The following is a 27,644-nucleotide window of genomic DNA, read 5'->3' on the forward strand; positions in this document are numbered from 1 at the left end:
AAACAGATTAACATCAAACTTGCACGGTCTAACGACCATAAGGTTTATCGCGAATAGCAAAATATCAAGAGAGAGCTGTTGAACCCACTCCAAGGTATAGGCGTTGCGTGCGCGAGTGGTAGAAACTGCATAGAAACCGCCCCATATTCCTTACCACAACGCAATGCGGTTCTGAATCGCGATAAACCTTATGATAGTAAAAAAAACAACCCTTGAAATATTTCTGTCTGAAGTGTCATATGTGACGAGAAATAAATAAAACTAATTTCCTGTTTGGAGTTTATCACTCAGTGAGCATTTTATTTATTTTAAATCGATGTCATGCAAAATGTGCAATCGGTTTTTCTCTATTTACTCGTGATCTCAAACTTCTACAGGTTTGTCAGTTGATTTATATGGTGGATTACATGAAGTGCTTACACTGCCAGCATCTGTTTTGTAATAGCTAAAACCTATTCTGTAATGTTACTTTAAGGATACTCTATTAGACGAATACTGTTTACAAACAAGAGTGCTATTCATTTTGGTTTTTACCCATACACACCGATGTGTGTTAGCACTGTATACTCAGTACTTACCCAAGTTCTGTGACAAAAATAACAGCCATATTACTCGGGTGGGATTCGAACCCATGTTCTTTGTATCTAGAGCAGCGTCATACCAACTAGACCACCAAGATTGTCTGGTGGCTAGAGGGAGTTTGAGTCCTATGTTAGAGGTTAGAGGCAGTTTGAATCCAACTGTGTGCTCTTATGAATGTAATTTCAGTGCCAGGACAAAGTGTAAGTGAATCTTTCATCTCGAAACTTTGTTTAGCCACGAGGTGGAGATTGGTGGCGTATTTTGATTTCAGTCTTTGCAATACGAGAACCATTCCATTCACTAGCTCTAATAACACGTTTGTATGGACCCATAGTATCACCAGGTTGGATGTATTCAGCATTAAGGTTATTGTCTACACCAGGTATACCAGAGCATCTATTAAACCACCAACCTCCTTCAGTATTAAGACCTGGGCAGTTTGTCTCATCTTGGTTAACGTCTGTGTGATGGTGAATGCTGAAGGCTCGATTGTTAGCAGTCTGAAGAATACCACCTGAAAAGTAGTGTAAAAAAACGAACAGACTATGAATTCATTTTGACAATAATACTTTATTATCTTTAAAAAAAAACACCAGACTGTTGTAACAAATAGACCTTTAGCACGCTGTCATCATCTTGGTCATGTTTCCTGTTTCCAATAACAGTAATGAATGCCAACATTCATTTCGCAAACATGGCACCAGACTATTATTCCAGCCTCAGTTTGCTAACAATGAGTTGGAAAGGAGTAAAATCAAGATGGCCACACCATGAAAAAGGTTCATCGTTGACTGGAACGCTGCATTCAGAACTTGTATTATTTCTGAGTGCACTCAGACAGTAAAGTTAGGGGAAATTTGTTTTTATCAGCAGTTCAAACCACTTTAAGAATATTAAACAAGCAAATCATCTCAAGTGAGACCTACATTTTTAAACTGCAGGTTTCTTTTTTGTCTTTGAAGTGTTCAAAACTTAGTGTAAAAGTATGAAAGATTTTAATCATACACTAATTTTACCACTGGATGTGACACTCAGTGGTGACCGGTCTTTTTCTTCAGCTGCGCCACGGATGTGACCCCTCTCTTCAAGGACGGTGTACTACAGAGAAACTGTACAGCCAAAGCCAACATCTTAAATGACCAGTTTGTATCTGTCTTCACCAATGAGGATACATCTTCTTTGGATCATCAACCATCCCAGAAGTACCAAAGTTCTCCATCAACACTGAGGGTATCAGGAAACTACTGGCCAAGCTGAAACCATTCACTGCCTCTGGCCCTGACAACATCCCTGCCCACCTACTATAAAAAGGAGCAGATGAGCTGGCGCCAGCTTTGTCTTTCCTATTTAAAGCCTCCCTCGATCAAGGCAAAGCTCCTCACCATGAAGGACTGCAGATGCCTCGCCAATCTTCAAAAACGGTGACACGCACCGTGCAGAAAACTAACGTCCCATCTCACTCACATCCATCATCTGCAAACTACCGGAGCATGTTATTCATAGTCAAGTAATGCACCCCTTGGACGCCCATGGTTTGCTGATCCACAAGCAGTTTGGTTTTCGTAAAAAGAGATCCCATAGATCCCAACTCTTGATTAAACCGTCAATGATCTGGCTGAGGGTCTTTGCAACAAAGAACAAGTCGATGCCATCCTTCTTGACTTTTCAAAAGGCCTTCGACCAGGTTCCCAAAGAGCATCTCCTTCTAAAACTCCACCACCTTGGAGTACAAGGTGTCCTTCTGGATTGGATACGTGACTTTTTCTCAGAGCGCACTCAGCAAGTCGACTTCAGGGAATGAAGAGCTACACCTCAAACAATCTTCAGGTGTACCTCAGGGGACTGTCAATCTCAGGGGACTGACTCGGTGTCATCAAACATCCGCCTCTTTGCAGACAATGCGCTCCTATATCGGTCCGTCAAGACCACTGCAGATGCTGTCACTCTCTGAGATGACCTCAACCAACTACAAACCAGGGAACAAACTTGGCAGATGTCATTCAATACTGAAAAGTGTGAGGTACTCAGAATCACCAACAAAAGAAACATCATCAATCTGTAGACGAAACAAAATATCTAGGCGCTACCATCAGAGCAAACTAAGCTCGAAGCCACACAAACCTGTAAACAACATCTGTATGAAGGCTAACAGCACCCGAGGCTTCCTCCAAAGGAATCTAAGAAGATGCCAAGCCACAGTTAAAAGAGCAGGCGTACAAGACCTACATGAATGACCGCCCAACGCTTGAGTTTGCTTCTACAGTCGCGGACCCTCACCAAACGGACTTATCTGACCAAGTAGACATGGTGCAAAGACGTGCTGCACGTTTTGTCAAAGCCGACTTCCACCAATGGCACAGTGTCACCGAGCGGCTTGAAGATCTAAAATGGCAAACTCTTTGTGAGAGTCGGGCTCATAACAAAACCATTATGGTGTACAGGATTGTGCATGGTATTGTGGCTATACCATGTGGACCACCATACTTCATTCCATCAAGATCAGGCTTTCTTCAACATCATTGCAGGATCCTCGTCTACCAACATTCCTTCATCCCAAGTGCCATCTGTCTATGGAACCACCTACCAGACACAATTGTGACAGCTCCATCACTGGAGTTGGCTGTCCAATCTAACACTCCATTCACCAAGCCAGCCACCAGTTTCTACTTGCACGAGAAGCCTACCTGTATCTGTATACACATGTACACAACATACACCTATTTTTGTGAGCTTTTTGCTGATGTGTTCCCACGGCCTGCTCACTTTTGCACTTCACAGTACAATATTACTCACACGTGAGGCTTGTACAGGAAGAAAAAGAACACTAGGGTGAACCCCTTCTCCTTACAATTTAGGTGCACTGGATTCTTTTAAGTACATTACACAAAACACAGGATTAAGGGATTTGCATTCGGTTCAGTTTCTCGTGTGAAACATCATAGAAGTGTTGTGGCCGAGCGGTTAAGAGCATCAAAATCAAACCCTGGTGTTTCTAGTCAGCAGAGTGTGGGTTCGAATCCCCAGCTGTGACGCTTGTGTCCTTAAGCAAGACACTTAGCCATTGCTTCGCCCTTTGGATGGGATGTAAAGCCGTTGCTCCTGTGTGTTGTGTAACTCATGTAAAAGAACCCAGTGCACTTATCGAAAAGAGAATGGGTCCGCCCTGGTGTTCCTGGCTGTGGCTGCTGTCCGTAGCACCTCGTAAACCCTTATAAGGTGATTACTAATTGGGTCTCAGAGTCCATCACTGCAATAACCTATCTATCTGAAAGTTTGTATATACTCAGCGCCTTGAGTACCTTGTTTGGTAGATACGTGCGCTATACAAGACTTCGATATAATTGATTATTATCAGGAAGTAGCAACCGATCGTGGGGCCAGACAGTTGACGCCAGTAACCGAGGACGTTGATTATCAGCCCTCGTGTGAAATGGGCTCAGGGACACAAACAACTTCTAAAGGCTACTTTACTCCTGAGGGAGCTGTTTCTCACAATTTTGTTTTTAGGAACACGTTGCCTTGGATCAGCCGAGTTGGTCTTTGAAAGCGTTATAAAATGCATTATGGGTAGAAAGATGTTGTTAAAGTAGAATACAATGATCCACACAGAAATGTCTCGAAACTGTGTGGTTTTCTTTTTACCTCGTCGACTAACGCGGTCAGCCATTTATGGGAGTCAAATTAATGTTTGACTCCAATAAATGGCCGATCGTATTAGTTCACAAAGTAAAAGGTAAACCACGCAATTTCAACAGAACACAGACCAAGACTGCGCTCCTCCACTGATCGGACCCGGCTTGTTGTCCAAAGATCGTACAAGAAAGCTGGTGACATGACTTTCACATCTACCGCGGCTCGTCTTTGGAATGAACTTCCGATCAGTTTTCGTGAAGCGCCGTCTTTGTCTGTTTTCAAGCGGAAATTGAAAACTCATTTGTTTCCGTGATTCACTGTTTTCTTTGTTCCTCTTCTTTGTCAAGCGCTCCGTTCTTCGTGGGGCGCTTTAGAAATGCTTGTTTATTATTATTATCATTGTATTCTACTTTTAAAACATCTTTCTTACCAATGCATTTTATAACAAACGATTACCAACGCTTTTTATAGACCAACAAAAGCACTAACAATGAGCAAAAACTAAAAACATGGATTGGAATTAAATGATAAACCTACTTCTGCATCCAATGAGTTCAATACGCATCGCTGGATATCCCGAGTATCTGATTGGTCTAATACGGATGAAACGTCCTCTGATTGGCTGCTCAAATTTGTTAGTAACGGGTGTGGACTGGTCAGTGTTACTTCGGAATGTCTGTAAAAAACAGAAGAAAACAAAATGCATGCATGTTCAATGAGAATTATCAATTAGTCATAAATACCGCAGACAGTTTGGCTATTCCCATTGGTGGAGAGCGCATCACGTGGGTGTGTATAAACCTTTGTTTATGACCAGTAAAAAGTGTTGAAACATGGGCGTGACACACGAGCTTGCACCTGTTCTTATAAGACACTTTCTTCATTCCTATTGGTCAAGAGCAACTGGCTGAAACAGTTGTGCCACATCACGCGATACGCGCGACGCACACAGCATTCCCTTATAAGAAGTTGTTTACCCCAGAGCGGCGGAGGGCTCTACCATTTCATAGCTCGAGGGTGTTGCGTTGAAAGAAATCATTGAACAATTATAATTTTTGCATTTATTCTATTTTTTGACCAAAAAGTGATGATGTTTTTGACCAACAAGGTATTTATGAATGGGAATCAAAGTGTGTTGCATCGGTGTTCAACCAGTGGTTTAAACCCGCCGAGGCCTGGTTCTTGATAATTTACCTCGACTTCGTCTCGGTAAAATTATCAAGAACCAGGCCTCATTGGGATTAAACCACTAGTTGAAAACCTCTTCACCACACATTGATTCCATTAGTCAAACATGTCAAAGAATGATTCATGGGTTTAAAACAACTTAGTTATTTACATTTCCATGCAGACTGTGCTGGAGGGGGCTGTGCTTTAAAGCCATTTGACACTTTTGGTAAACAGTATTGTCCAAGGCCCACACTTTGTGTACCACAACTTCTATATCAAATAACAAACTTGTGAAAATTTAGGCTCAATCGGTCATCGGAGTCGGGAGAAAACAACTGAAAAACCCACCCTTGTTTCCGCGCGTCTCGCCGTGTCATGACATGTGTTTAAAATAAATCCGTAATTCTCGTTAACGAGAATTTATATTGTTTTGCTGTTTTCTCAAAAAGTAAAGCATTTCATGGAATAATAATTCAAGAGAAGTCTTTCACCATTGCCTTCTGTAACTGAACCCTGTAAGTTATTTGTAAATCTGTGATTTTTTTTTCTTTTTTTTCTGAACCGAAAGGGTCCAATGGCTTTAACAGCTAAACAGTGATGTTTAGTTGAAGAAGTTTTCCAATACATTTTTTTTTTGCAATCTAAACATTAATATCATTTTGCTTTGTTTGGTTCATTGGTTTCTACTTAAAATGGAGTAATTTTCTTCAGCAATTTCTGCAATGGGGTTCAAAGATTAACCAGTGTTCCCTGTTTGCAATGAGTTTAGGGAATAAGTCCTGTTTAAAGGCAGTGGACACTATTGGTAATTGTCAAAGACTAGCCTTCGCACTTGGTGTATCTCAACATATGCATAAAATAACAAACCTGGGAAAATTTGAGATCAATCGGTCATCGAACTTGCTAGATAATAATGAAGAGAAAAAAACACCCCCGTCACACGAAGTTGTGTGCGTTTAGATGGTTGATTTCGAGACCTCAAGTTCTAAATCTGAGGTCTCGAAATCAAATTCGTGGAAACTTACTTCTTTCTCGAAAACAAAGGCACTTCAGAGGGAGCCGTTTCTCACAATGTTTTATACCATCAACCTCTCCCCATTACTCATCACCAAGAAAGGTTTTATGCTAATAATTAATTTTAGTAATTATCAATTGTGTCCACTGCCTTTAAGTGTCAGATTTACAAACTGGTTTGCTCCGCAGCGGCATCCATTACATTAGATTGTTTTCGTTTCATTTTCATAAATTACTATCTTGATCTGTCCTTGCACTTAATTTCTTTATTATCTCCTTTTTTGACCAATATGAAAACAAATGTTGATTTAATTAATAATAATAATAATAATATTGAAGTCTTATATAGCGCACGTATCTACCAAACAAGGTACGTAAGTATATACAAACTTTTAGAAAGATAGATTATTGCAGTGATGAATTTTGAGACCCAATTAGTTATCACCTTATAAGGGTTTACAAGGTGCTACGGACGGCAGCCACAGCCAGGAACACCAGGGCGGACCCATTCTCTTTTCGATAAGTGCACTGGGTTCTTTTACATGAGTTACACAACACATGGGACCAACGGCTTTATGTCCCATCCGAAGGATGAAGCAATGGCTACGTGTCTTGCTTAAGGACACAAGTGTCACGGCTTGGGATTCGAACCCACACTCTGCTGATCAGAAACACCAGAGTTTGAATTCGGTGATCTTAACCGCTCAGCCACGACACTTCCATAATTGAATTGAACTGAAACAGCTTGAATGTGTCTTTGTAATATAGACACATTTTGTTTGGACGTCAAGAAGTTGGTCCCATGTGTTGTCTAACACACGTACAAAAGAACCCAGTGCACTTATAGAAAAGAGAAGGGGTTCGCCCCGGTGTTCCCGGCTGTGGCTGCTAACTGCGCCGTAGCACCTTAATAATTTATAACTTCAATAACCTCTCTTTCTGTGTAAATACATATAATAAGCGTCTTGAGCCCCTTTTTGGGTAGATATGTGCGCTACACATGTATAAGACTTCGATATTAACATCATTTCTCCTGACGATGACTAGAACAAGCTTGTCGAAACGTTGAGACCAATTAAAGAACTGACTCAGTGGTTGTAGAGTTAATCACGATCCTATAAGCTAAAGTAGTAGTTCCAGCCTATTTCTATACCATCCGCCCGGGTAATAGTTAAAAAGCAGGACAGTTCTTTTGAGAACTGAGAAGTCAACCAAACATCCGATCAATCTACTCAGTGGTAGTAGAATACATCGAGACAGTTCTCCAAGAACAACTCTACCTGGCAAGTAGATACAAACATGGTGCTACCGCAAACCAAATATACATTGAAACCTCACCATGCAATCCTACATAATATTATTTCTATTTACCTGAGGTTGTCCTGTAGGTGCTCCATGGCCACTTACATAGTCCCAGGTGTTCTCGTTGAGGCTGTATTCTACTTGGAATGATGTTACATGCCAGTTTAGAGTGTTGCTATCTATCCCTTGAGTTATGACCCCTTCAATAGGAGTTGCCATGAGTAAGTCAACTTGAAGCCATGAAGAACTTTTGTCAACTTGTGATGGACACCATCCACCATTGACATGATTCAAACGTCCTTGACTAGGTTTACAGCTGATTGGTTTGTCCTGGTTGTAACTTGAGGCTGTGATTTGCGAGCTCCGAATGCTTAGGTCTTCCATTCCAAGTGGTTGAGCACAGACCCAATGAACTGTAAACAAACATGTATAGTCATGATTTTGATGTGGGATTGAACATAGAAAAATTTACTAGATTCGGACTCGAACCAAGGACCTCCAGATTCATGTGTCGGCGCTCTACCAACTGAGCTATCTAGCCCTATATGTTGGCCGCTTCCCTACTCTGTCAATATCTTTGTTCGGGGGTGCCAGTCAGAAGCCATACAACCGTTAGCTGCAGAGTAGCAAGGGATCACACCCAAACTCTGATACAATCTGGGAAGCGGCAGCCAGGAGATGCAATTTTTGGTTTCAGATATCAGTATAAACCACAAGGGAAACTGACTGGGTACATTTTTAAATGATTTTGGTGTTGAACAAAGAAAGATTTACTAGAGTGGGTCTTGAACCAGTGTCCTCCCTCCGGATTAACGTGCCGATGCTTTACCAACTGAGCTATCTAGCCCAACGTTGGAGGTCTACCTATTTTGTCAATATCTTTGCTCGGCAGAAGCCTTTCAACCGTTAACTGCTGTGTAGCCAAAACAACACAACTTGCCAGCTGATGACAGCTCAAAACGTTTCAAGCTTTCTGAGGGATAGAAACAAAGTTTTTTGATGGATTGACAGCTAAATTTAAGAATTCTGCACAATTAGATTCAATAGCTCCTTAAAATCTTAAAAAAGAAATAAAAGGGTAGCAATAAGTTCTTAAAGGCAGTGGACACTATTGGTAATTACTCAAAATAATTATTTGCATAAAACCTTTCTTGGTGACAAGTAATGGGGAGAGGTTGGTGGTATAAAACATTGTGAGAAACAGCTTCCTCTGAAGTGCCATAGTTTTGGAGAAAGAAGTAAGTTTCCACGAATTTGATTTCGAGACCTCAAGTTTAGAACTTGAGGTCTCGAAATCAACCATCTAAACGCACACAACTTCGTGTGACAAGGGTATTTTCTTCTTTCATTAATATCTCGCAACTATGATGACCGATTGAGCTCAAATTTTCACAGGTTTGTTATTTTATGCATATGTTGAGATACACCAACTGTGAAGGCTAGTCTTTGACAATTACCAATAGTGTCCACTGCCTTTAAACTGTTGTTTAAAACCGGCAGGGTTAGGCTGTGCGATAAAGTCACTACTCTTTTATTCCCATTCATAAATGCCTTTTTGGTTAAACAGCGTAATAAAGTATGAAACTCTGTAAAACTTAATAATTTGTTGATGTCCTTGAGCTGTGTATGTGTGTTGCATTTTTATGACTGAAACAGTTTTCGGAGATGCATTCATGCGCTTAATGTGCATCTAAACGTTATCAAAAAAAATGGTTATAAACAGCTCCAGCTGGTCATTATCAACCGTTTAAACACCCCCACGTGTCATGCTCTCAACCATTAGGAGTAGCAAAACTGTCTGAGGTATTTATGAATAATGGATAGCAATCTCTTGATTTGTTTGGTTTCAAATAAAAATGAAATCAGTGAGGTCTTTAAATCAACTTATACTGATTGGAGTTTTAGGGGTAAAAAGCACTCTGCAAAATGGTTAATGCATCCTTGTTCAAAAGTCTGGTTTCTTGTGTGTAATTTGGGTTCCTTGAAACCATTTCTTGATGTAGGTCCATGGCTTCTAGGCTGAATGATATAGCAAGTAGGTTTGGGCGGTAAAGTGCGACTAGTGTCGTAGTCGTGACTATTGATTGCTTATTAGTTGAGTAACAACTACCGTTTTTAAACTACGCGATTAAACGTGCTGCCACGACTACTACAAAAATAGACGCTACTACTTCAAAAATAGTAGCGACTACCTGTTTGGTGAACCAATTGTGTCCCTCAGTACTATTTACTTAAGAAACACAATCAGACATCAGTGACACAATCCTTCAATCCTTACAGCTTGAGTTTTACTATATTGCGCCTGGGGCAAACATTGTCACACCGCATCTTGAGAATAACAAATTAGTTGCGACTAGTGTTGTAGTCACGATTATTTGAGGTGTGACTAGTCGAGAAGTAAATTTCACTCGTTGCCCAGGCCTAAATGCGAGTTAACCATTTCTTGTTAGAACTCACCTTTACATCCCAGGAGTTCAACACGTATCCATAGAGAACCATCAGTCTGGCTTAGTACGATGCGGATATAACGAGCTGTGATTGGTGGATGGAACATACTGGTGGCTTCAGAGCTTGACATGGTCGTTCTGATTATCTGTTGTGATTCAAATAAAAAGTTAATCTATTTGTTGATATGTAAACCTTAACAAGGCTCAAAATTAACACTGGACTGCTGGCCCATTGCCACTACTTTCAGCATTGGGCCAGTAAAAGCATTGATCGAACACAATCGGTGATTCGGTGGTCTTGTGTTTTTCAAAGGATTATTAAACAGATGGATACGAGCGCTACATACAGTGTAAGAAGCCACTATTACGAGTATAAAATCACATTACAAAAATGTTTAGCTGCAAAGAAGCTGTAGCCACTGTGGCAGCTGCATTGTGTTTAACACAGTGCTCTGGTAGGATGATAGGTAGAGATGATTATGTAATTACGTTATAATGTTGATGCTGGTCAATTTTTAATTGTTGGATCAAATGGGTTTATGAAACTAGTTTTTGATTGATATTCAAACCAGTGGGTGCATTCGATTAGCTTCCCTGGGTCGACCCCCGTCTGCCCCCCCGTATGTTCAAATAGCTTTGACGTCATTCCAGGGGCTCACCCCGGTCAGCCCTAAGTGCCCTGCTTGTGGAGTGGGCATGACATCACCACGAGAGGGTGAGTGAGCGCTCGTTTAGCTCGAGTGCAGTACCTGCATCTGTCAGCTACTGTACAAACGCCTGGTGTGGCTATCCCGAGTAAGCACCGCGGGGTCAACCCAGGGAAGCTAATCAAACGCATTGAATACTTGAACAGTTTTAGCACCACAAAAAAAATTATTACAAGAGAGACGCTTTACGCGCATGGTTTGACATCAAAGTTCTTACCTGCTTTGAATCCACGTTGTGCCAAGTGCGCTGGTCATCACTGTACTCATAACTCGTATCTACACTGGTTCCCAGATCAGATCCCTGCAGCATCATAATTCCCTCTACTAAGACTCTCATTCCTAGATCAATCTGTAACCATGGATTATTGTCATAAGATTCAGGGCACCAGCCAATAGTATTGCTGTTTGCTGATTGAGTGAGTCGTGCATTACTTGGTTGACATTTACCATCTACCTTCCCGTTTGTACTTGATGCTGTGATGCTGTGGTCGGGAATGCTAGCATCTCCCATTCCAAGACGCTGCAAACAAAACCAGCGTTCTATAAGAGAAATATTAATACAGATGTCTTATTCAAGTAGCATTACAACGATGATAGAATAAGTAGAACATCAAGACAATTCTAATAATAAATAAATAATAATAACTCTTATAGAGCGCATTTCACAATAACCGTATCAATGCGCTTTACATTAGTGCCCTGGTCATATGGCCAACAACATCCCTTTTCTTTAATGTTTCTCAGCTCCCTGGGGAGTATACAACCTGGGCAACAGTTTATATCGCTCCAAAGGCTTTTTCATTCCACTATCAACCTCTGCCCTCGCAGGTACCCATTTATACCCCTGGGTGAAGAGAAGCAATTATAGTAAAGTGTATCTTGCTCCAGGACACAGGTGTCACGACCGGGATTCAAACCCACACTCTGGTGACTTGGTACCAGAACTTGAATTTGAGGCTCTTAACCAAACGGCCATGACACTCTACAAATTGAACTGAAATACAAATTATTTTAAATTGAATTGAATTGAATATTACAATTACAACTGTACAGCAACATAAAGAACAAACTCTGGCAAGTAGATGCACACATGGTGTTACCGCAAACCAAATATACATTGATACCTCACCATGCAATGCCTCAAATCCTATATACGTCTAATGTAGTCTATGTCATATCATGTAAGAGATGTGGGCTACAATATGTGGGAGAGACTAAGACCAAACTTAGTCTTCGCTTTGCGAATCATGTCTCTTCCATAAAGACTAAGAAACCGTACCCAGTTTCTATCCACTTCAACAGCCCCAATCATAGTGTCATTGATGTTGAACTTCTGGTGATTGAAGCTTGCAATGGTGATGACACACACCGCAAGAATAGAGAATCACACTGGATTCACCAACTCAAGACAGTAAAACCCTTTGGACTTAACATAAACACTGGTGTTAAATAACTTCTCATTACCCTCCACTTCACTTCTGCCTAAGAACTCATATGTTGTATATATTCTGTACATAAAGTATAAATTAACCTAGTTTAAAGTTGTTTTTATAAATTCATCACTGTAACTATCTGATGTAAGTAACCCCCCCCTTTTTTTTTTTTTTTTTTTTTTCCACAGGTCCCTCATACCTATTTTTAAAATCATCATACCTTTGATCTTGCTATTCTTATTAATTGACCATTGTTAGTTGCATCATGATGCAACTTGCTCTCTAATCCTACCCTTTCATGTCTCCCTCCATTGTTGTCGAACAATACATTTACCACTTTTATGGTCCAGTAACCCTTCCTTTCATTCTAAACATCCTTTGTCCTCGCCACTTCACTCCTATTGGTTCATAGCCCCCAATATTGTTTCTGAAATAGGAACTTTGATTGGCTGTTATTTTCCCGCTTCTTTCTGGATCCTTTCCTTAATCCCTTTCCCCCTCTCTTTTTCTATAAATGGATATGTATTTGTTTGTACTTGTCTTATGCCTCTGAAGAAGGTCCGGATTGGATCGAAAGCTAAGGCCATCTACCCTATTCATTATATATATTCCCGGTCACCAGGATTTTCCTGTCTGCAACTCAACGGTTTCAACAGACCCTCCACAAGTCGTAGTAAGAAACTTTTATTTCTCTGTTGTTGTATCCCTTCGGGGTGATCCCCTTGAATTGCTTGTATTTTGTTTTTAATTGTCATAACCATATCCTTTTCATCTTTTCCCACTTCCCACCTGTTCTTCTCAGAACACTTTTAACATTTTTCCTTCCTCTACAGATTATTAATAAATCATTATTTTTCGCCCTATAGGATTGTAAATACAACTAAATAATTTTGTTGGCAGGTTTTTAACCTATTTGTTTTATAGGATTGTGTTTAACCCGCTTTTTTTCACAGGCTTGCGTTAACGTTTTCCTTTTCAGATTTTTTGTTAACCTTTTCCTTTCCAGATTTGTACATAACGTATATTTTTCTGCATGTTTTATAACCCTTTCTTTGACAGGACTATATTTACCGCTATTTTTTCACAGGTTTATATTAACATTTTCCCTTTCAGGTTTGTACATAACTTTTCCTTTTCAGATTTTGTACATAACTTGATTTTTCAACAAGTTTGTGTTAACCCATTTTTTCTTTTCAGATTTGTACATAACGTACATATTTTTCTGCAGGTTTTATAACCCTTTCTTTTACAGGACTATATTTACCGCTATTCTTTTACAGGTTTATATTAACGTTTTCCCTTTCAGGTTTGTACATAACTTTTCTTTTCAGATTTGTACATAACGTATATATTATTTTTCTGCAGGTTTTATAACCCTTTCTTTTCCAGGACTATATTTACCGCTATTTTTTTCACAGGTTTATATTAACGTTTTCCCTTTCAGGTTTGTACATAACTTTTCCTTTTCAGATTTTGTACTTACTTTGCTTTTTCAACAAGTTTGTGTTAACCCATTTTTTCTTTTCAGGTTTGTACATAATTTATTTCTTGCAGGTTTAACCCGTTCTTTTACAGGGTCTTGTTAACCCCATTTATTCGCAGGTAATTTTACTTTTATCTTTCACGTCTGTTAATTAATAATCAATTTTGTACAGGATTTATAACCCGTTCTCTCCACAGGAATGATTTAAGATATTTCCCCTTGACTGTATTCCCCCATCTATTATGGCACTTGCTCCCGACACCAAGTGCATTTTCCGCAAGCTTCGTAAGCTTAAGGAAAAGAACACCCGTTACATGTCACATCTTGATAACTACCGTTTTTATCGTTTGTCCCGTATCATTCCCAAAGGCCTACAGATCAAGTGTACCCCTTCCTTTGGGGACCTTGACCCATCCTTTTTGAAGAAATGGAACAAGACACTCACTAATACGTCTTTCCGTTTGATCAAGTTGCTGGAAAATCAATGCCAACAATTCATTGATAATCAGCTACTTGAGATAACAAACACCGAGTCTCAACTCCAGGAGTCATGCTCTATTGAAGAGTTTGAACAGTTACAAGATACCATACTATGTAACGTCAAACACTTAAGGTCCACCCTAATGGACAAACAGAACAAGAAACGTATGAATGTCCTGGCTAACCATAAGAAACACACCAATAGACGTTTCCACAGTAAGAGAGCCACCATTGCTCCTCCTACTGTTAGGTTGCCAGAGACCAATACTGTAGTTAACCTGTCTGACATGGTCCTTACTGACCCACAGGTTAAACTCCTCTCAAGGGGTCTTAAGTTTTGCCCCACACCCAGAGAACCTAACCAACTTCTTTTCCAACAGGACATGGCCCAATTCAATCGTAGGTTACGCCTACGTGAATACTTTCATGTAGAGCCCTCCATGGATGACGAGTCATCTGTGGAGACCCAACCTATTCCCCGCAACCGCTTCAGGGAAAAGAGTACTTGGGTACCTCCTAAGAACCGAGATGTGTCTCTAGAGACATACATCAATTCGGTTAACTCCGAGGTTCTTAAGGCCCCCAGTACCCCTACTCCCAACAACCTCCCCCAAGATGAGCGTCACGCCCTTACACAACTCCGCCAATCACCAGACATAGTGATTAAACGGGCTGACAAGGGGTCCGCAGTTGTAGTCATGAACACACATGACTACATTGCTGAGGGCCTTAGACAGCTCAGTAACACTGATCATTACATTGAATGTGCTTCTGATCCCACTGAATCTTTCTCCCAAGATATCAGTGACACCCTGGTTAAGATTTATAATGCCAATGATATTGAGAAAGATACATTTAACTATCTCCTCCCACATGACCCCCGTACAGCAAGGTTCTACCTTCTACCTAAGATACACAAGCCCAATAACCCGGGGAGACCTATTGTATCTGGGAATGGTAGCCCCACAGAGCGCATTTCTGAGTTTGTTGATAGCTTCCTCAAACCCTTAGTCTGCCGTATTCCTTCCTTCATCAAGGATACCAAAGACTTTCTCCACAAACTAGATGAGGTCAAGCACCAAATACCTGACTCTGCTATTTTGGTTACTTTTGATGTTTCATCACTGTATACTAACATACCCCATCATGAAGGCATGAGTGCATGTGTCTCTGCCCTCAATGCTAGTAATCAGTCCCGCCCCTCAGTGAGTCATATTAAGGAACTCATGAGCCACATTCTAATGAAGAATAATTTCACATTTTCTGACAGGCATTTTCTACAGGTACAGGGTACTGCCATGGGTACCAAAATGGCACCCTCATATGCTAACCTATTCATGTCTCAGTTGGAGGACAGACTCCTGTCCTCCGCCCCCAACCGACCACTAGTTTGGTGGAGATTTATTGATGATATTTTCTCCATCTGGTGTGGTGACCAAGACAGCTTGGATGAGTTTATTGCCCATATCAACTCATTTCACCCCACCATAAAGTTCACTACCGAACAATCTCTCACCAGTGTGAACTTTCTAGATGTGACAATAACCAAGTCTCCTAATGGCCTTGTCACAGATGTTTACAGTAAACCCACCGACACCCACCAGTACCTTCTCTCCAATAGCTGTCACCCTAGTCACTGTAAGAAGGCAATTGCTTACAGTCAGGCCTTACGTATCAGGCGTATCTGTTCCACAGATACCCTGTACAAGAGGCGCTCATCAGAGCTAAGGAAACACCTTGTATCTAGGGGACACAGCGAACGTAGGGTCCAACTTGCTATCAACAGGGCTCTCAACGTACCTCGTCATACTCTGTTGACTAACACGGGAGCTAAAAAACCTCCTACCAATAGAGTTGCTTTGGTCACCACCTTCCACCCCAAACTACCCAAACTTCCCTCAATTCTCAATAATAACATGCCTATACTTCACTCCTCCAGCAGGTTACACTCAGCAATCACTGAGGTTCCCATGGTTGCATTCCGCCGCCCTAAGAACCTTGGTGACATACTAGTCAGGGCCAAACTTCCCCCAGGTACAGTCCAAACACAACCCCCGACAGATATACTGGGCTGTCACAAATGTACCCGTTCCAAATGCAAAACGTGTCTGCACATTAAGCCCTCACTTAAGGTGAAGAGTCATACCACTGGCTCTTCATACAACATCAAGACCGACTCTGAATGCAGCACGTCTAATGTAGTCTATGTCATATCATGTAAGAGATGTGGGCTACAATATGTGGGAGAGACTAAGACCAAACTTAGTCTTCGCTTTGCGAATCATGTCTCTTCCATAAAGACTAAGAAACCGTACCCAGTCTCTATCCACTTCAACAGCCCCAATCATAGTGTCATTGATGTTGAACTTCTGGTGATTGAAGCTTGCAATGGTGATGACACACACCGCAAGAATAGAGAATCACACTGGATTCACCAACTCAAGACAGTAAAACCCTTTGGACTTAACATAAACACTGGTGTTAAATAACTTCTCATTACCCTCCACTTCACTTCTGCCTAAGAACTCATATGTTGTATATATTCTGTACATAAAGTATAAATTAACCTAGTTTAAAGTTGTTTTTATAAATTCATCACTGTAACTATCTGATGTAAGTAACCCCCCCCCTTTTTTTTTTTCCACAGGTCCCTCATACCTATTTTTAAAATCATCATACCTTTGATCTTGCTATTCTTATTAATTGACCATTGTTAGTTGCATCATGATGCAACTTGCTCTCTAATCCTACCCTTTCATGTCTCCCTCCATTGTTGTTGAACAATACATTTACCACTTTTATGGTCCAGTAACCCTTCCTTTCATTCTAAACATCCTTTGTCCTCGCCACTTCACTCCTATTGGTTCATAGCCCCCAATATTGTTTCTGAAATAGGAACTTTGATTGGCTGTTATTTTCCCGCTTCTTTCTGGATCCTTTCCTTAATCCCTTTCCCCCTCTCTTTTTCTATAAATGGATATGTATTTGTTTGTACTTGTCTTATGCCTCTGAAGAAGGTCCGGATTGGATCGAAAGCTAAGGCCATCTACCCTATTCATTATAATAACAAAATATTATATAGTGCAATTCACCATAACCGTCTCGATGATTAAAGCCCTAGTCATTGGGCCAATAACATCTTTTGAATCTTTCTCAGCTCCCTGGGAAGTAAGCAACCTGGGCAACGGGTCGCACTCCAAAAGCTTAACCCTTGCATACCCATTTATACAAAGAGATCAATTAGAGTAAAGTAATCTTTTTCAAGGCAAAGACCGGGATTCAAACCCACATTATTATGGTGTTTTGTATAATTTGATTATACATGTCAAATCTGCTTCCCCAAGCGAATGGAATGGAAGACCACACCACGAGGGCCTTTTCCAACTTGTTTTGTTGATGAATTATTCATAGAGAACGAAACATACATTAATGTACATATGCTGACCCGCTGACCCCCATTTGGACTATTGCTACCCTTTTGGGTAGCAAAAGTCAAGATTTAAAGAAACACATAAGAAACCGCAAACAAGTTAGAAAAGGCCCTCGTGGCTTCACCACTCGCATGTGTGGTCTCCCATTCCAGTCGCTGGGGACCCCGGCTCTACAAAGCTGTCCAAGCCACGAAGGCCTTGACAAAAGGCTACTGAAGAGTTGAATGCCTGTTTATAATGTGACCTTACCATTACATCCAAGAAACTCAACACGCATTGATGGACGATACATGAAGTAAGAATTCGCAGTTGGAAAAATGCGTATGTAGCGTGCCCTGATTTCCTCATTGAACATGTTAATTACTCTGGTGCCTCGGTCACGATTTCCAGGGAATCTCTGTGAAGGGAAATAAATTAGATGCTCATTGCTTACTAGTGATCAATGGAATACACAATGGTAATAAGGACACAAAACACAATGTTCACAGGTTAACATTACACTTACACAGATAAGATAATTGAAGATAATGATTGAAAAAGCTTACCTTAAAATATAACTTGCTGAGGTGCTGTAGTTTTTGAGAAATAGATAAAACAATTTGTCTCAGTGAGACGAAAATTACTTTTGCATGTAAAAATGTTTCAACCAGTTTATGGTAATATACCAGAACTGGTTAAAACATTTTACATACTTAAAGGGAAGGTACATGTACACGTTTGGTAATTACTCAAAACAAATATTAACTTAAAAACTGACTTTGTAATGACCATTGGAGAGCTGTTGGTAGTTTAAAACATTGTGGGAAACGACTCCCTCTGAAGTAACGTAGTTTTTGAGAAAGAGGTAATTTCTCACTAAAATAATAAAAGACTTCTAGCTAGAGGTCTTTTATTCTTATCTGAAAGCACACAAATTCGTCCAACAAGGGTGTTTTTTCTTTCATCATTTTCTGGCTACTTCGATGACCAATTGAGCCCAAATTTTCACAGGCTTGTTATTTTATGGTTATGATGGGATACACCAAGTGAGAGACTGGTCTTTGACAATTACCAAACGTGTACCCTCCCTTTAAACCGAGACAATTATTTTTTGACATTGTTTGTGACAGATACTACAGCACCCCAGCAAGTTATATTTTAAGGTAAGCTTTCTACTATCATTATCTTTAAAGCGGTGTAAGTTTAATGTAAATCTGTGGACAATGCGTTTTGTGCTATAAAAAGTACCCAAATCCTTTAAGAAGTTCTGCTGTAATGCTGCTACACATATTTTGGAGGAATCATGTAATTTGAACAAAAATTTTTAACTCTCAATGACAACTAAAACTTACCATCTCAAAGCTCAAATAATAATAATACAAAATAATAATAGCTAATTCTTATTTAGCGCTTTTTATAACTGAAAGAAATACCAATGCGCTTTACAAACAAACAAAAGGCAAAGAGCAACAAATTAACAATAAATACACTAAGAATAGGCAAACAAAGTGATTAACTGAACAAAAGGCAATGGAAAACAAATGGGATTTTAGCAGAGTTTTGAATTGTTCTATGCTCTGTTGAAAGTGGATGAAGCTGGGAAGAGAGTTCCAAAGTTGGGGGCAGCACTGGAGAAAGTCCTTGAACCGAAAGATAGTTGATAAATAAAGTTTTGTAATAATTAAGCGCTGCTACTTGATTGTGCAGAAAACAAGATATTTTAGTTAGTGTACAAAAGCTGGTGAATAAAATGCTTCTACTTCTAAGTATTTTTGTTTAAATTGTATGATGGTGATTTCCTACAAGTAATATCAATGTCAACATGAAAAACAAATAAACAAAACAAAATGTAGATCTCATGCTTGTTGATTTGGAATGAATAGTACCCATGCCATTGCAGTGAATGATTGACAAAACAATTCAAATGCTTAAATCCCCATCACACCGAACTTGTTCTCACTACGCCATGTGTGAAAAAATGTAGTCTTGTTGCAAGCAATAGTAATGTGCGCAGCAAGGAGGAGATTGCGATAGTTGAGTGATAGTGTGAATAACAACGTCTTGCAACAAGACTACATTTTTCAGAACGTACATGTATTGATAACGAACTCGGTGTGATGGTGGTATAAGGCAATTACTTCATGTTATCTGCCTGATGTTTTTCTGCCACTTCTGTATTATTATTATTATTATTATTATTATTATTATTATTATTATTATTATTATTATTATTATTATTATTATTATTATTATTATTATTATTATTATTATTATTATTATTATTATTATTATTATTATTATTATTATTATTATTATTATTATTATTATTATTATTATTATTATTATTTTATTTGCCATATCAGTAGAAAACAAAATACAAAACAATATACCCTGAGATGGGCAAGGAACAACAAAAGCAAATACATACATGTACTATGATCGGTAGATCTGTTGCCCCACATCTGGGGTATTATTGTTATTATTTATTATTATTGTTTATTATTATTATTATTATTATTATTATTATTATTATTATTATTATTATTATTATTATTATTATTATTATTATTATTATTATTATTATTATTATTATTATTATTATTATTATTATTATTATTATTTCATTTTATCACAGCATGCAAAAGAAAGATCTCATTTTCCTTTGTGCCGGTAACTCCTCGAGCCGGGCTACGTCCCGTATACTAAGCCAATACAATAACATGCTACTGCCGTAACAAGTTGAAGTGGTGACTATTATTCTTAAATTTGAAATCATCGCCAACTTATTTTGTATCTACATCTAATTGTTACATTAGGACCCGTGTTTACAGAGATGATTACACTTACAAGATTCGTTCATAAAGGTACCGCGAAATCATGCTGACCGGGCCGCAATCACACAAAACACAACGCAAAATTACATCGTAGTACACAAACACTCCATCTAGCTACACACTCACACACAGTGTTTTCAATATTCAGGCCTAGTAGTCTTGTTATTTTGCGTGCAACAAACTATAATGCAAGAAACATTGAACGCTAGAGGGCTTTCCTAAACAATGTGATAGCGGGAGAGCCGCCCTCCGTTGGAAAAATTGCGCAACAGCTTACGAAATTAGTTTCAACCGCCTTGAGATTAAGACTTTCGGGAGAATCTGGTGTCCGAAAATTGCAATACTAACCAGCGTTGGTGCCCGAGCTAAACTCATACAACATTGGCGCCGTCGCTGGTACCTTGGGCAACGTGGTGAATTTTCAGCAGTTCCTTGGGAAATATTAAGCGTGTTTAAGAAAAACTTCATAACGTGTTGGCTTCATTGTTCAAACATGAAACATTTTGGACACCTTGGATGTACAAAAAAGAGTATAGTTTTACTGTTTAATGTAAGATGTTTTTCCTATTGACTTTGTTTTACTTTGGGGGATTATTTTGCATGGCGGTCGTGCAAAGACGTAGTATTTTTTATTTTTAATCTGCGGTTGTGTTTTGACTTATTGTGTGAAAAGGGCTACAACTTGCTACCCAGATAAGCCGATTATAACTACACAGTGGTTTTCGGCCTACACCATTGTTCCTTTGTTATACAGTGGGTCTTCCTCGAGACCCGGTGGTTGAGGAGAACGCGTTCCACTCCGTAGTTTTTCTTTTGTTCGATTTGTCACGCGAAGGAACGCGTCGCGACGCGGTCGTTCCCGTGACATAATTTATCCATGGTCCCTTATGCTTAGCACATAAACAACAGTAAGCGCTATCACATACCTCTGCAGCCAAGGAGCTCAATACGCAGTGCTGGGTAATTATTCCAGGCTGTTGGTCTGATGCGAATGTACCGTGCTTGAATAGGCTGCTTGAATATATTGGTAACTGGGGTGTCTTTATCAGTGTTGCCAATGAACGTCTTTCGATAGAATCAGATATGGACATGATCATAAATGAGTTAATAAGGGAATAAAAGGATCGCGACGAGGTCTTAAACGGCCGTTTAAAACCAGCAGGGTCAGAGCTGTGTGATAATGGCCCAAGCCAAAGACCACGACCCTGCAGGCCAATTTATCGGCCAATTAAGAACGAGACACTACTCTTTTATTCCCATTCATAAATGCCATTAGGGCATAATAAAGGAGGAAACTGAGCTTTGTACGTGCGGTGCATTTTTTTTAGACAATTTTCAGATATGCATTCGTGCACGTAGTAATGAATCCTCGTATTCATGGGCTAATGGCGCGGCGACAATCATACCGGGGAAAATGGTTGTGCGCTAACCCGCACAAATGCTGTCCAAAAACAACCGGTTATAAGCAGCTCCAGCTGGTCATTATCAACTGTTTAAACACCCCCACGTGACGTGCTTTCCCAAATAGGAATAGAAAATGTCTGGGGTATTTATGAATATTAATTAATACATATACATAGATCATGAATACTGAGGTACAGCTTCATCAAGGTGTATTTATTTATTGAAAACACACCCAACAGAACAATTAGCACCAAAAACAGGATGGATAGGAAACAAAAAAGAAAAGTTCAGTTTTAGTTGTGGGAGGGAAACCCTAATGGGGAAAACCCAAGCAATCAGGTAAGGACTGAAAACCCAATCCACTTGTAAGGCTCCGGTCTTGGGTGGGATTCGAACCGGGGTCCACAAAGGTGAAAGGCAGGTAAAGAAACCAGAGTCCCTATTTGTTTATAAGGAATACATGTTAGGATGTAGGGTGTCTTTGAGTATTCTTACCTGTGGAGTAGAGGTCCCATCATTCACAAACAGCCATGCAGTGCCATCAATGCTGTACTGTACCTGGTAATGTGTCACATAGGAAACATACCAGGTAGGTGTGGTATGTACGTGCCCCTGTGTGATGACACCCTCAATCTGGACAGGTTTTGTACCCATATCTACTTGAAGCCATGAACCCTGGTGGTTTCCTTCAGCTGGAACCCAATAGCGGTTCAGGTTCAGTCGGGCATTAATTGGGTAAAAATATGTATCAATGTGACTAGATACAGTGATTCTATCTTCAGGAATACTCCTGTCTTCCATTCCGAGTTTATGTCCGCAGTACCTACCCACTGAAATCAAACACAAAGGAACAGCCTTCAAATATATGATAACACTCTTGATGAAATTGCTCATTGCCAGAATTCTTTTAAAGGCACTGGACACTATTGATAATTGTCGAAGACCAGTATTCTCACTTGGTGTATCTCAACATATGCATGAAATAACCATCCTGTGAAAATTTGAACTCAATTGGTTGAGATAATAATGGGAAAAAAACACCCTTGTCACACAAGGTGTGTGCTTTCAGATGCTTGATTTTGAGACCTCAAAATCTAATTCTGAGGTCTCGAAATCAATTTTGTGGAAAATTACTTCTTTCTCGAAAAACTAAGTTGCTTCAGAGGGAGCCATTTCTAACAATGTTTTATACTATCAACAGCTCTCCATTGCTTGTTACCAAGTAAGTTTTTATGCTAACAATTATTTTGAGTAATTACCAATAGTCTCCACTGCCTTTAATTCTCAGGGTCTACAAAAGACACAAAGGACTATTACAGGAATTGAACCTGTGATTTATGGAGTAGCATAACTTTTATGCTGTATAATTCAAAATGTAATTGCAGCATGGATGGGGATCACACCAGAGTTTAAGATCCAACCTGGGAAGTAGAAGGGGATGCGTTTATTTTAGTAGTAAACTTAGCTAGTAAACTGAAAGACACTGGACAGCTTTGGTAAAATTGACCAGTCTTCTCACTTGGTGTATCTCAATTATGCACAAAATAACAAACCTGTGAACAAAGTTCTCTCAAAGGTGCGAGATAATAATGGAAGAAAAAACACCCTTGTCACACGAAGTTATGTGCTTTCAGATGCTTGAGTTGGAGACCTCAAGCGTGAGGTCTCTAACTCAATTCAAATATTTTACTGAGAAATTACTTCTTTCGCAAAAACTACATTACTTCAGAGGGAACTGTTTCTCACATTGTTTTATACTATCAACAGCTCTCCAGTGCTCTTTACCAAGTAAGTTTTTATGCTAACAATTATTTTGAGTAATTACCAGTAGTGTCCAGTGCCTTTATTAAGGGTGTCATTTTAACCTGAATTGTGGAGGTTGCATGTTTAAACCCTACTGATATGCATTTGTTTATTCTGAACTATGGTAAATGAAACTGTAAGATATTGACAGAATAGGGAGGCTGCCATAATAAGGGCTGGCCCGCTAAGTTGGTAGAGCACCGACATGTTAATCTGAAGTCCCAGATTTAAACCCAAATGTATAGCTAATTTTTTGTTCCTTTAAAAAAGTAAATTTCATTTTTTCAGTCAGTTACTCTGCTCATATAGGATTTTAGGCATTGCATGGTGGGGTATCAATGATTTGCAAAAACACTGTGTGTATCTACTTGCCAGGTAGAGTTTGTTCTTAGATAACTGTCTTGCTTTATTCTACTACCGCGGAGTAGATTGTTCGGGTGTTCGGGAGACTTCTCAGCTCTAAAAAGAACTGTCCTGCTTTTAAATTTCTACCCGGGCGGAAGGTATATAAAAAAATAACGGGGACTACTACTTTAGCTTATAGGATCGTTATTAACTGCACTAGCACTGAGTCGGTTCTTGAAATTGGTCTCATTGTTTCGACTAGCTTGCTCTAGTCATCGTCAGGAGACTGAAGAGATAAGAGAGAAGTGGGCCTATTTATAGGGGATCAGAGAATCCACTGTAGAGTCAATCAACGCTCTGATTGGTTCTCCTGAAAGGAGACCTGTGGTTTGCGGGCTCAGGTAAATAAGATACATGTAAATAAATACAGCCCATAAACATGATAAACGAGCAAAATCTGCAGGGTCTAAAAACAAACTTCGTGATTACCAGAGAAGCAAAATACAAGTCGATAATAGTTGTAATAGATATTGAATTTGCATCGGAGATAAAGAATTTGAATTTGGTCTTCCCTCACAACAATGTGTGTTAGCACATACATGTATACTCAGTACTTTCCTGAGGTTTGAGTGAAAAAATCACAGGCATGTTACTTGGTTGGAATTCGAACCCACAACCTATGCAAATCTAGAGAAGAGTCTTACCAATTTGACCAACGTGATTGCCCAGACGCTACATGCAGTTCAAATTCTACATTTTAGCAGTGGGTACTGCAACAATTTAATAAATGTTGAATTTGCACAGAACTCGGGAAAGTACTGAGTGTGCAAGGCTATTAACACACATCAGTGTTAGGGTTAAACCAAAATTAAATTTCAGTATCAGTTGTTTGAGGTTTCTTGCAGTCCTCCATGACCATGGTAAAATAAACAAATGTATCATTACCAGTTCGTTGTGTACTGGAGTACCCAAAAGACAGGGTGTAGTCATCTGGTTTGATGTCAAAGGGTGCCTCTTCCACATAGCCAGTGGCGTTGTTTTCATTGGTGAGATCCACACGGATTGTCCAGTTCCCTTCAACATCAGTCAGCTTATGTAGAATCTCATTGCCAAGCCAGAACTCACCATTCATTGACCCAAAGCCATCCTTGTAATCTGCCAAACTGCGTTTGAAATTGACTGATCCATCATAGCGCCGCTGGATCACCTAGGGTACAAAAAAGGTATATCATCTTATAGTGTATTGTGAATAGGCCATGGTAACTAGTGAAACTACTACTCGACTAGTCGGATTTATCTTCAAAATTTTGTCAAAGATTTCAAAGTTAAACTTTGAAATCTTTGACAAGACAAAAACAGTTATAGACTTCAGTATGAATTTTGGGGTATATTTTGTTGTAGTTGATGTCTTGGTAAATTGACGCAAAGATTTTGTTTAGAAGAGTAAGGAAAATGTCAACTTCATTTTTGTGATGTACTCATTTTCCCACAAATAAATAAAGACCTCATTTGAGTGAGGGAAGAATTTGAAATCTCTATCCTCAAGTTAAATAAGTCAGGTAGACCAACTTTTTCCTGTTGTACTTATACACTTTTAGTTGACAGGGAGAGCAGACTTGTTAAGCGTCTGATTTTCATGCTTGTGAAATGTTGTAAACAATGAATGATAGAATGATGGAATGAATGATAGAATCCTACTGGAGTAAAGTATATTAACTTAATGTACTTTCAGATTTATCTTCAAAATTTGGTTAACTTTGCAAAACTTAGACAAGATTAAAATAGTTATAGACTTCATATATGAATTTGGGTGTGGGTTCGAATCCCCAGTCATGACACTTGTGTCCTTAAGCAAGACACTTAACCATTGCTTCCTCCTTCGGATGGGATGTAAAGCCATTGGTTCCATGTATTGTGTAAATGCATGTACATGTGAAAGAACCCAGTGCACTTATCGAAAAGAGAAGGGGTTCGCCCTGGTGTTCCTGGCTGTGGTTGCTGTATGTGCCCTAGCACCTTGTCAACCCTTATAAGCTGCTACATAATTGGTTCTCAGAATTCATCACTTCAATAAAAACCTATCTTTCTGAAAGTTTGTATATACTAAGCGCCTTGAGTACCTTGCTTGGTAGATATTGTACTTACAATCCAGCCTGTATCACTCTTCATATCACAAAACACCTTTATTCCTGTATCATTCTGGTAGGGGTAGATAGTGTAGATACCGTCTAGTTTGTGACCAGCATCCAACAAAGCCTGACAATCTCTCAATTTCCCTGAAAGATTAAACATAATATGGGATTATATGGTGAGGTATCAATAGGTGCGTACGATTAGCTTCCTCGGGTCGACCCCGGTGTGCTCATCCGGGTATCCCGATTGCATTTTTTTCAGGACGAACGTTGGCAGATAATTACCCCACATTCAACCTGGAGAAAAAAATCACTCATACCTTTTCGTGGTGACCAAAATATATTTGGTTTGCGAAAACACCATGTGTATATATCTACTTGGCAGGTAGAGTTTGTTCTTAGAGAACTTTCTTGCTATATATTCTACTACCGCGGAGTAGATTTGTTTCGGAAATTTGAGGACAATTCTCAGTTCTGAAAAGAACTGTCCTGCTTTTTAACTACTACCTAAAGGTAGAAAATCAACCGGAGCTACACGTAACTACATTTAGTACTTAAGCTTATAGGATTGTTTTTAACCGCACTACCGTGGAGTGAGTTCTTAATTGGTCCAACATTAAGACTAGCTTGCTCTAGTCATCGTCAGGAGACTGAAGAGATATACGTAGGAGAGAAGTTGGCCTATGTAGTTACATGTATACGAGGTTCAGGGGTTTCAGTGTAGAGTCAGTCAACACTCTGATTGGTTCTCCGGAAAGGAGACCAGGGGTGGATTTCACAAAGAGTTCAGACTAGGGGTGGGGTATGCAAGTCGCCATACACACAAGGCCTGATAAGGCCAATTCAAAGTGTAGGCTACAATCCATTATTTTTTCAGGGGCCGTTGCCACCTACTTCTGGGGTTACCCCCTTTACAGTCTATACGGATGTAGGCTTGGGTGTCATCTATCAGAAGCTTGGTTGGTAGAGCATAAAGCCTCCCCAACTTTACGAGGCAACCATGGATACAGGTGTCATGACTGGGACTCGAACCCACAAGCTGCTGATCAAACACCAGAGCTTGAATCCGGTGCTCTTAACCTCTAGGCCATAACACGCCAAAAATAAGATTAAAATGATGAAATAAACAAGCCAGTTCATTGTTTCAGGATGATTGTCTAATGCTCCCAGTACTAACCTTTCATGGGCCCAACTTGTTGAGTCGATTGACATCGTTTCTGTTTTGGTACCTGTTTCATGACTTGTGTGACCCAGTGTTGACCTGTAGTATAACCATCTGGAGGTGGTCCGAAGTGATGAACTATCATCTTACTCTCGGTCAATTCAAGGATAACTGAAACTAAACAGGGTCAAGTAATGGTTATCAGTCGGTATCAGTTGGCCACTGTTGAATCAGTGCTACTTTACGGGTGCGAAGCACGGACAATAGAGAGGTTTTGCAAGTCTACGGATACACATACAGATA

At 39.7% G+C, this 27,644-nt stretch overlaps 1 protein-coding gene across 4 annotated transcripts in view; it reads right to left on the bottom strand.

Moving 5' to 3' along the window:
- Positions 1 to 302: 302 nt before the first annotated feature.
- LOC117300638 (lactadherin-like) overlaps positions 303 to 27,644 on the bottom strand; it is a 69,800-nt gene continuing 42,458 nt past the window's right edge. For 3 of the 4 annotated variants that reach the window (XM_033784328.1, XM_033784325.1, XM_033784329.1), the window contains 8 exons: positions 27,357 to 27,518; positions 26,193 to 26,323; positions 24,993 to 25,254; positions 11,073 to 11,395; positions 10,159 to 10,294; positions 7,771 to 8,114; positions 4,753 to 4,891; positions 303 to 1,096 (listed from right to left, as the gene is read on the bottom strand). In XM_033784328.1, coding sequence (XP_033640219.1) covers positions 813 to 1,096; positions 4,753 to 4,891; positions 7,771 to 8,114; positions 10,159 to 10,294; positions 11,073 to 11,395; positions 24,993 to 25,254; positions 26,193 to 26,323; positions 27,357 to 27,518 — 1,781 coding nt within the window. In that variant the 3' untranslated portion in view covers positions 303 to 812. The remainder of the gene's footprint in view (positions 1,097 to 4,752; positions 4,892 to 7,770; positions 8,115 to 10,158; positions 10,295 to 11,072; positions 11,396 to 24,992; positions 25,255 to 26,192; positions 26,324 to 27,356; positions 27,519 to 27,644) is intronic. The other variant, XM_033784330.1, reaches the window with a different exon arrangement.

The sequence above is a fragment of the Asterias rubens genome, chromosome 16 (assembly GCF_902459465.1).
Source record: "Asterias rubens chromosome 16, eAstRub1.3, whole genome shotgun sequence".
Lineage (NCBI taxonomy): Eukaryota > Metazoa > Echinodermata > Asteroidea > Forcipulatida > Asteriidae > Asterias > Asterias rubens.